The sequence below is a fragment of the Malus domestica genome, chromosome 09, assembly GCF_042453785.1.
Source record: "Malus domestica chromosome 09, GDT2T_hap1".
Lineage (NCBI taxonomy): Eukaryota > Viridiplantae > Streptophyta > Magnoliopsida > Rosales > Rosaceae > Malus > Malus domestica.
In genome coordinates, this window is record NC_091669.1 from 30,310,716 (window position 1) to 30,321,853 (window position 11,138).

Here is an 11,138-nt window from a genome sequence, read left to right on the forward strand (position 1 = left end):
CAGTGGATGTGGAAGATCTTGAACTGTCCACCGCAGTACTAAACTGAGACAATATGCTGCACACATATCATGTCTACCACACGTAAATTCATACGGTTGTGTTCATTTTGGCCCTGAACAGATCCCGGATTTCGTAGGAGCTTTAGAGAATTTAGCCATGTCAATTCTCATAAATGTGGCCCCATTTACTCCTATATAGGTGACATTAATTAATAATAGTCTGCCCTATTCCTCTTGATAACAAGATATTAATGTCATTAAATGTATAAAATATAACCCCTCAAACGTCAACAGACAACACACATTTTATCATAAGAATGGGTAAATTGTGTGTTCAACTTTTGAATCAAACTCAACCAGTTTGCCTATTGAACCTAGACCATGGGATCTCCAATCAGCTAGGTTAGGTTTCCGCCCAGTTCGATTCATTGAATTGGCTTAAGACCCATTCCCCTCGATGTAAATAATATTTGCTCTCTTGGTAGGCCTTTTGTCAAAGGATCAGCTATATTTTCCTTTGACTTTACATAATCAATAGATATTATTCCATTGGAGAGCAACTTCTTAAAAGTATGATGTCGACGCCTGATGTGACGTGACTTCCCATTGTATACATGACTTTTGGCCCTTGATTGCGCGGCCATACTATCACAATGTATACATATAGCCGTTACCGGCTTTGGCCACATTGGATATCCTCCAGAAAAGTTTTGAGCCATTCGGCTTCTTCGCCAGCCAAGTCTAAAGCTATAAACACGGACTCCATGGTGGACCGAGCTATACATTTATGTTTAGAGGATTTCCAAAATATTGCTGCACCTCCTAAGGTAAAAACATATCCACTTGTCGACTTGAATTCTGTAGTGTCAAAAATCCAATTGGCATCACTGAAGCCTTCTACAACAGGTGGATATTTTGTGTAGTGTAATCCGTAGTCAAGTGCATTTTTCAAATACCTTAACACTCGTACTAAAGCATCCCAATGCTCTTGTGCCGGATTACTTGTACATATACTAAGCCTACGTACTGCATAAGCTAAGTCGGGCCTAGTTGAATTCATCAAGTACATTAGACTTCCAATTACTTGAGAATATTCAAGTTGAGATATGGCATCACCTTTATTTTTCTCCAACTTGCATCCAACATCAAAAGGAGTTGCAGCAGGTTTGCAGTCAAATTGACCAAACCTTCGTAATATTTTTTCTGCATAATGGGATTGTGTAGGGACACATCCTTCACTATTTCTCTTAATTTGAATTCCTAAAATGACATCGGCTTGACCTAAGTCTTTCATGTCAAAACTTGAATTCAACATTTTCTTTGTTTTGTTTATTACATCTTTATCGCTTCCCATTATGAGCATATCATCCACATACAAGCAGACAATAACACAAGTTTTATCATTACTCTTAATGTAGACACATTTATCAGATTCATTTATTTTGAACCCATGTGTCAACAAAGTATGATCAAATTTCTCGTGCCATTGTTTTGGTGCTTGTTTAAGTCCATATAATGACTTAACTAATTTGCACACTTTGCTTTCTTGTCCTTTAAGGACAAACCCTTAAGGTTGTTCCATGTATATTTCTTCATCTAGTTCTCCATTTAAAAATGTTGTTTTTACATCCATTTGATGTATATCAAAGTTGTATACAGCCGCAATCGCTATTAATGTCCTAATTGACGTTATGCAAGAAATTGGAGAATAGGTGTCGAAATAATCCAACCCTTCTTTTTGGTGATAACCTTTGGCTATTAAACGTGCCTCGAACTTATCAATGGTTCCATCCGCCTTAAGTTTCTTCTTGAAAATCCATTTATGGCCAATTGGTTTACTACCGGGAGGTAAATGAACCAATTCCCATGTGTTATTTTCCATAATGGATTCCATTTCACTTGTAATTGCTTCCTTCCATAAAGGAGTCTCAGAAGAAGACATTGCTTCTTTAAAAGTTCTAGGTTCATTCTCGGACAAGAAAGCAATGAAATCTGGTCCAAAGTTTTTAGAAACTTTGATTCTTTTTCCTCTTCTTGGTTCCACGTCATTTCCTTGGACACCAAAAGAAAAGGCTTCATCATGACTATGATCATGAACCCTTTTTGTATTAGAACCAGATTCCTTTTCTTTGTAAGGAAATATATCCTCAAAGAATTCTGCATCCGTTGATTCTAATATAGTGTTGACATGTATGTCAGAAATCGAAGATTTTACAACAAGGAACCTATAAGCAGCACTATTATTTGCATATCCAATGAATACACAATCAATAGTTTTAGGTCCTAGTTTTGTTCTTTTTGGTAATGGAACTTGCACCTTTGCTAAGAAACCCCACACTTTGAGGGTTTTATAAGTGGGTCTATGTCCTTTCCATAGTTCATAAGGTGACTCGTCAATCTTCTTTAGATGAACCTTATTCAATATGGTATTTGCAGTAAGTAAAGCTTCACCCCACAAACTGTGTGGAAGCCCTGAACTATTTAACATGGAATTAAATATATCTTTGAATGTTCTATTTTTTCTTTCGGCAACACCATTTTGTTGTGGTGTGTATGGAGCCGTTGTTTGATGTATAATTTCATGTTGTGCACAAAAATTTGAGAAGGCAGTAGACTCATACTCTCCTCATCTATCGGATTTAAGTGCTTTGATTTTTCTCTCTAGTTGATTTTCAACTTCTGCTTTATATGTCTTAAACATATTCAAAGCTTCGTCCTTGCTATGAATCAAATAAACATAGCAATACTTACTGCAATCATCAATAAAAGTGACATAATAATTCTTTCCTCCACGAGTTGGTGTGGATTTAAAGTCACAAAGATCACTGTGAATTAATCCTAGTAATTCATTTGATCTTTCCAGAATTAACTTTCTCGTTTGCTTAGCATATTTCGATTCAGTACATGTTTCACACTTATGATTAAAATTAATTTCGAATTTAGGTAATAAGTCTAATTTAACCATTCTATGCATGGAACGAAAATTAACATGTCCTCATCTAGCATGCCAAATATTAGAAGACTCAACAATATAAGTAGAAGCATTTATTTTATTAGCATCATCAATGGCAATTACATTGAGTTTCACGAGGCCATCAGCCACATAACCCTTTCCAACAAACATCCCACCCTTGGTAAGTACAAATTTGTTGGATTCCATTACAAGTTTAAAGCCCTTAGCAATTAAAATAGGTCTAGAAACCAAGTTCCTCCTTATTTCAGGAACATGCAGCACATTCAGCAAGGTGAGACTCTTTCCATATGTGAATTTGAGTACCACTTTGCCTTTGCCCTCCACCGCAGATGAGGCAGAATTACCCATATATAGCTTTTCTCCATGGGTAGCAGGATGGTATTCAATGAATAGATTTCTGTCAGCGCAGATGTGCTTAGTAGCACCAGTATTCAACAGCCATTCACTGACATTTGAGACCATGTTGACCTCGGACACAACAGCAGCCAATTCTCCATTGGTGGTTGCCATGTTAGCATGGTTGTTGTTGTTTCCGTTGGCACGATTTCCATCTTTGCGAGGATAACAATATTGTGCCTTGTGACTAGATTTGCCACACACATAGCATGCGCCCTTAATCTTCTTCAGATTCTTGCCTTTGGGAGCAAGGGCAGATTGTACAAACTGCTTGGTTTTCAAAGCCTTATTCTTCTTCGGCTTGGCCTTGGAGTTTCCTCCCTCAACATAATTTGCATTGGCTTCAATGGCAGCAAACCCTCCAGAACGGTCTGCCTTTCTGTGGTCTTCTTTCATTCATAGCCTCAGGATCAAATCCTCCATATTCATCTCACGACACTTGTGCTTGAGATAAATTTTGAAGTAATTCCACGAAGTTGGCAATTTTTCAATTATCGCCCCAACTTGGAAATGCTCATTGATCTCGCATCCCTCAGAGTGCTGTTCATAGATCAATTTCTGGATTTCTTCAACCTGAGAAACAACAGATTTGGAATCCACCATTGTATATTTGAGAAACTTACCGATAACAAATGTCTTTGAACTGACATCATCAATCTTATACTTTTTCTCCAGGGATTCCCACAACTCCTTCGCTGTCTTGCACAGAGAATAAATGTCGTAGAGATTGTCATCCAAACTATTCAAAATATAATTCCTGCAACAAAACTCGGAATGATTCCAAGCTTCGGTTGCCATGACAGTCTCTTTCATCATTGGATTCTCATTAGACTTCGGAGCTTTTTCCTTGACAACATGAGCGAGATTTATTGTTGTCAGGAAGAACAACATTTTCTGTTGCCATCTCTTGAAGTCCAACCCTTTGAACTTCTCAGGCTTTTCAGAGTATTTTGGCATAGCGCCATTCACATTTATAGATTGTTGATCCATTAATTTTTGTTTCAAGATTGTTGGATAATTGTCAACAATCTGTGATAATTTTATATATGCTAATAAATAATAAATACGAATAAATATTGAACAGAGTATGAACAACGAAATAATTTAAAACAGAAAGATTGAAGATCGAGGCTTGCGTACCGCAATGTCCTTGAAACAGAAATTCGTCCCTAAGCAGTGCTTGTAGTTCTACGGACGTTTGTTCACCAGGATTTAATGATCAAGTTAGAATTCCAACACTGGAAAACTTAACTTCTGGCGAATTTTTGTGTGGTTCTCTCAGAAAGGATGTTTGAGATTGTAGAAGAAGAATATTGATTTTCTGTATTCTAAATGCCATGCAGATGGATGTATATATAATAGAAGGATGCCTGTTCGCAACAGGTATGAGAATGGGATGTGTCTGTTGGGAGACATCTTCTCCATTGGGGTGCTTTGCTCTGTGTTTTTTCTGAACTCTTCATACTTCATCTGAAAGGATCAGTCTGTTGGTAAAAAATAAATAATTAATTAAATTCGAAATTAATTAAAATTGAAAATAATTAATTAAATAATTTAATTATTAGAGCCCGAGCCCAAGAACCCCAAGGCCCAAGACCCATTGACACACCCCGTCCCGAAGGAGGGCATGCTGGCCGTCACGTGAGAGTGACGTAACCATTTGCACAGTACGGAAGCTTTAAGATACAATTTATAAGTTGATACACCCGAAGGTGAGTCCTAATTTTGTCCAATCTGTCAGAACCCCGCTGTATTCCTCGTAGTCACCACACCTTTGTGATTCCTGAACCTGGAGGGGCGCAAAACCAAAATTGAGTGGGTCAGTAAAACAATTCTTTTCCAAATCCAAACATTTTTCAAAACATTGTAACCCCTCTCCGTAAAACCTGTATATTTTCCCAGAAATGTAAAATATAAATATACATATATATTCTCAATACTTTAATTTATTAACTCAACATTTTTTCTTTATCAATCATGCCATGCCATGTCTAATTCAACAGTTAAATATGGATGCATCAACAATAATCATATCAGGTGCAAGAAAGTAATCAACCGGAGGCCCTCTAATAGCCCTGTACGGTTGAACCTAGAGCTCAAAATCTATCACTATCACTCTACCGGAGTCACCTCTGTGACCCGTCCGGCCTTCTGCACACAAGTTACGCTCTAGTGCTTTCTCATCAATCATCTGTGCACATAATCTAAGGTCACCCACCAGTCGGAATCTCACTAACACTCTCGCGACTGGCCTGTCGTACCCACTCCGCGTGGACTGTACGACTAGCATCTACTTGGATCCAAGGCGAGCGTGCGATGCGGTGAATACTATAAGCACTAAACCATGGTGCAGGATTTGAGCTCAATATATATCAACATCATCATAACAGTAATTAAATACTCACCTGATACTCACCTGTGCGTCCGCCGCACCATTCATTCATATGCATCATATCTCAATTCATACTTTTCATATCATTTCATGCATGGCAATTCGATTCACATTTCTATATACTTTTCATATACTTTTATGCATGGCATTTCAACTAATATATCTCATATACTTTTATACATTTTCATTAAAAGCATAATTTCATGCATTTTCAATTTCTGGGAAACGGCAAGTATATATGTATACGGAAAACAAAACTGCCCACTCACCTGGAGTTCGCCCTACAACTCCCTAGCACAATACGCCAAGGCGTCATGACGATCGGCGCCTTGCAAAACACCTAGTTAGCCGTGGTTTGGCCGGAAACTGCCTCGAAAGCCTCGGAGGTCGCCGGAAACTCGACTCCTAACTCGCCGGGGATTCGCCGGAAAACGCCTCGAAAGCTCCGGCCAAACTTTGAACTTGTCGATCTCCGTGTTCTTACGTCCAAAAACTTCCAACGAAGCACTCCGAGCTTCCTTGGAACCTCACTAAGCTCACTGTGAGCTTGGATTGTCCTGAAATTGGTGTCTACGTGATCGTGGAGTCTCCAGGAGTTCGATGGTGGTCTTAACTCCGTCGTTGGTATAGATTTAGGGTGGTTTTGGAGCTCGTCTGTGTGAGTTCGAAGGAGAGGGAGAGAGACAGAGAATGAGAGATTGTGAGGGAGGAGAGAGAGAGACAGGGTACGGGAAATAAGGAGGGATTTGAGGTGTGTGGTCCTACCTAACCCCAAATCATAAAATTCCATCTCCAAATAACTTAGAAACATATATTTCACCAATATATGATTCACATATCTTAATCACGTTTAAGGGAAATTCCGTCAATTTACAATCACGAGTGTAAAACTTTGGGACGGGCTGTGACAATCTACCCACCTTATAGAATTTCGTCCCCGAAATTCCAGCAACCAACTAAATCAACCATACTCCAACAATAGCTTCGGGTAAATCTCTCTCATCCGATTCTCTTCTCCCACGTAATTTCTTCCACCGAATAATTTCTTCACACAACTTTTACCACTTACACTGTTTTAATTCTTAGGACTTCCTTTCTCCAATCCAAAATCGTCCTTAGTTCCTTATCAATCAAATCCAGTTTAATTCTCAATAGTTGCACCAGAATCTCATGTGACGAATCTACCACCTAGTGACAACGTATCGAACACAAAATACATTATGTGCCTTAGCCAATTCTGAAGGCATCACAAACTTGTATGCAACTTCATCGATTCCTTTAGTGATCAAAACGATCTGATGTGTCTAAGACTTATCTTGTCTTCCTTTCCAAATCTTGCTATTTCTTTTCATGGTGAAATTTCCAAAAATATCAAACCATTTACCTTACACACTCGATTAGTGGCATATCCATCTGTTGATCTCTTTTGCCATTCCTGGTTACTTCAGGTTAACTTAATCACCTTAATACTTTGAGGAGACTCATCCATAGTCTCAGGGTCTACTAAAACTCTTTCTTGATCGAATCTTTCTCTACCCAGAAACATTCCATTCACAAGTCATCAAAAACCGACTCACATGACACATTTCATGGTCCTTAAACAATTTTAAATCGGCTGTTCCTCCGGTGACAACAATTAATACTCCTGCTTCCATCAGGATACACGTTCATAACTCAAACCAGGTAGTCATCTCGACCCCTTGTCAGAAGGAAGATTCCTTTGACTTGCATAATCCGAAACATCTTTTCCAAATGGTTAAACCGTTACTTCGCTCCCTCAGGTTCATCATTTCTCTTAAGTGATTCAAATTCAACTCATAACCCATCTTAAAATGTCCCTTTTTATAATAAACTGAATCACCATAATAATAGTTTCCCCTAAACCGTTATATTAGGGAGACTAAATTCCTCTAACTAAGTGGCTTGCTACGAGGCGGTGTAGTTCTGACAGAATTCACTAGAACTTCTCAAAATGTCCAAGATTGCAACCATGCTCTGATACCAACTGACACACCCCGTCCCGAAGGAGGGCATGCTGGCCGTCACGTGAGAGTGACGTAACCATTTGCACAGTACGGAAGCTTTAAGATACAATTTATAAGTTGATACACCCGAAGGTGAGTCCTAATTTTGTCCAATCTGTCAGAACCCCGCTGTATTCCTCGTAGTCACCACACCTTTGTGATTCCTGAACCTGGAGGGGCGCAAAACCAAAATTGAGTGGGTCAGTAAAACAATTCTTTTCCAAATCCAAACATTTTTCAAAACATTGTAACCCCTCTCCGTAAAACCTGTATATTTTCCCAGAAATGTAAAATATAAATATACATATATATTCTCAATACTTTAATTTATTAACTCAACATTTTTTCTTTATCAATCATGCCATGCCATGTCTAATTCAACAGTTAAATATGGATGCATCAACAATAATCATATCAGGTGCAAGAAAGTAATCAACCGGAGGCCCTCTAATAGCCCTGTACGGTTGAACCTAGAGCTCAAAATCTATCACTATCACTCTACCGGAGTCACCTCTGTGACCCGTCCGGCCTTCTGCACACAAGTTACGCTCTAGTGCTTTCTCATCAATCATCTGTGCACATAATCTAAGGTCACCCACCAGTCGGAATCTCACTAACACTCTCGCGACTGGCCTGTCGTACCCACTCCGCGTGGACTGTACGACTAGCATCTACTTGGATCCAAGGCGAGCGTGCGATGCGGTGAATACTATAAGCACTAAACCATGGTGCAGGATTTGAGCTCAATATATATCAACATCATCATAACAGTAATTAAATACTCACCTGATACTCACCTGTGCGTCCGCCGCACCATTCATTCATATGCATCATATCTCAATTCATACTTTTCATATCATTTCATGCATGGCAATTCGATTCACATTTCTATATACTTTTCATATACTTTTATGCATGGCATTTCAACTAATATATCTCATATACTTTTATACATTTTCATTAAAAGCATAATTTCATGCATTTTCAATTTCTGGGAAACGGCAAGTATATATGTATACGGAAAACAAAACTGCCCACTCACCTGGAGTTCGCCCTACAACTCCCTAGCACAATACGCCAAGGCGTCATGACGATCGGCGCCTTGCAAAACACCTAGTTAGCCGTGGTTTGGCCGGAAACTGCCTCGAAAGCCTCGGAGGTCGCCGGAAACTCGACTCCTAACTCGCCGGGGATTCGCCGGAAAACGCCTCGAAAGCTCCGGCCAAACTTTGAACTTGTCGATCTCCGTGTTCTTACGTCCAAAAACTTCCAACGAAGCACTCCGAGCTTCCTTGGAACCTCACTAAGCTCACTGTGAGCTTGGATTGTCCTGAAATTGGTGTCTACGTGATCGTGGAGTCTCCAGGAGTTCGATGGTGGTCTTAACTCCGTCGTTGGTATAGATTTAGGGTGGTTTTGGAGCTCGTCTGTGTGAGTTCGAAGGAGAGGGAGAGAGACAGAGAATGAGAGATTGTGAGGGAGGAGAGAGAGAGACAGGGTACGGGAAATAAGGAGGGATTTGAGGTGTGTGGTCCTACCTAACCCCAAATCATAAAATTCCATCTCCAAATAACTTAGAAACATATATTTCACCAATATATGATTCACATATCTTAATCACGTTTAAGGGAAATTCCGTCAATTTACAATCACGAGTGTAAAACTTTGGGACGGGCTGTGACACCCATCTTTTGATAATTATATATATATATTACTTATAATTAATTACCAATTAATTAGTGCACCCCAAAGCCCAACCCCAAGGGTGAGCCCAATTTTATTCTCCAGGCTTATTACTCCAATCACTTTCTATAAAGGACAAAGCCTTATAAAGTGATAAATTCTTTTGGGAATAACCAATGTGGGACAAAGAAATTTTTACTCAAACTATTCAAATTTCCAACATGCGTTTGTTGGCTGATAGTTATCTCATCACCACCACATGCTAATCACATCACCACTTGCTAATGGTTATTCCATGGTCTCCAATCCAGAAGACTTGGCTAACTGCAAGATAAAGGTAGTTTAGCCAAAAGTAAATAAAAACTTTACTATTTAGCCATATATCAATGACATATTTTTGTTTTGGACTTAATCAATGATAGATTTTATTAATTAGGCATAGGTCAATGATGAATGCCACATAGACTTTAAGCCATTATAAATAGTTAGAATTTGTCTATTTTGTCCTTTGCTCTTTCTCTCTCTATAAATGTCATCTGGACTTAAGCTATTATAAATACGGATTTAGATCTTCTCCGGATCAATTTTGTGGAGATCCTTTGGAAATCTCTTATCCTTTCTTTTTTCCCTTCAGCTCTTCTCTTTCTCCCTCACTTCGAAGCTCTAAACCTCGAACCACCAACTCCCCAAATTCCAAATTAAATTCAACCCCACCTCAAAATCAACCCCAACAATGCCACAACTCAACCAACCCACAACCACCAATTGCAGGTCCCTCACCTTACCCTCTCCAAAATCAACCCCACCACCGCCACATCACTCAATTGCAAGTCTCTCAACCTTAAAATCTCAGCTGATGTTAACGAAACAACAAAGAGAGGGGTCGTGCAAACCAATGTCTTTTGGTTGCAGAGATCTTTTTCATAACCATGGAAGAATTATAGAGAGAGAAATCTCAAAGATGAAGAAGAAGAAAGAGATGACAAATAAATAGTTAAAAAAGCAAGGTATGAAAAAATAAATCAGACTTAAAGCACATATGACCTGAAATTGAATTTGGGGTTTGGTAACAACAGTGGGAAGTGGGTGCAAGGTAGAAAGAGGAGTTAAGGGGGAAGAAAGGCGAGGGAAGAGGCATTGGCCATTGGATTTCTATTCTTATGGAACTGATCTTGAGAGAATTTGAGTCCTATAAATAGTTAAAACATGTATATTGTATCACTCCTTGTCACCCTTCGTTTACATGGAGGAGGAGTCTACTCAACTAAAAAAAATGAACCCTGAAATGAACACTACATTACAGTGTTTGAATCAAAATGTAAAAAATAGAGCTAGAAAATGGACACTGCATTACAGTGTCTGAATCTAAATTTAAAAATCAGGAGTCATGTGAGGTGTGAAGTGTAGGAGACGTGTGCGTGATGGAAAAAATAGAACCAAGAAACGGACATTGCTAGGTAGCATCTGAATCCAAAAGTGAAAAACAGACTCAAGAACCGGACACTGCATTCCAGTGTATGAATCCAAATATATAAAGGAACATATAGGAGGCGTGTGAGTGATGGAAAAAACGAAACCAGTAAATGGACACTGCAACGCACTGTCTGAATCCAAATGTAAAAAACAGAACCAGGAAACATACACTATATTGCAGTGTCTCATCCGTATG

General features: G+C 39.0%; 1 protein-coding gene and 2 long non-coding RNA genes across 3 annotated transcripts; all 3 read right to left on the reverse strand.

Annotated features, from left to right (window-relative positions):
- Window positions 1-3,766: 3,766 nt before the first annotated feature.
- Window positions 3,767-4,360, reverse strand: LOC139187897 (uncharacterized). The gene has a single exon (XM_070804515.1). The coding sequence runs from the start codon at window positions 4,358-4,360 to the stop codon at window positions 3,767-3,769; it is 594 nt and encodes a 197-aa protein (XP_070660616.1).
- A 609-nt stretch (window positions 4,361-4,969) lies between these two features.
- On the reverse strand, window positions 4,970-6,556 carry LOC139188079 (uncharacterized). The gene is made up of 2 exons (XR_011571240.1): window positions 6,032-6,556; window positions 4,970-5,159 (listed from the first exon to the last, which is right to left on the reverse strand). It is a non-coding gene; the product is annotated as an uncharacterized lncRNA (long non-coding RNA).
- A 1,283-nt stretch (window positions 6,557-7,839) lies between these two features.
- Window positions 7,840-9,296, reverse strand: LOC139188080 (uncharacterized). Its single transcript, XR_011571241.1, has 2 exons — window positions 8,829-9,296; window positions 7,840-7,956 (listed from the first exon to the last, which is right to left on the reverse strand). It is a non-coding gene; the product is annotated as an uncharacterized lncRNA (long non-coding RNA).
- Between the last annotated feature and the right edge of the window lie 1,842 nt (window positions 9,297-11,138).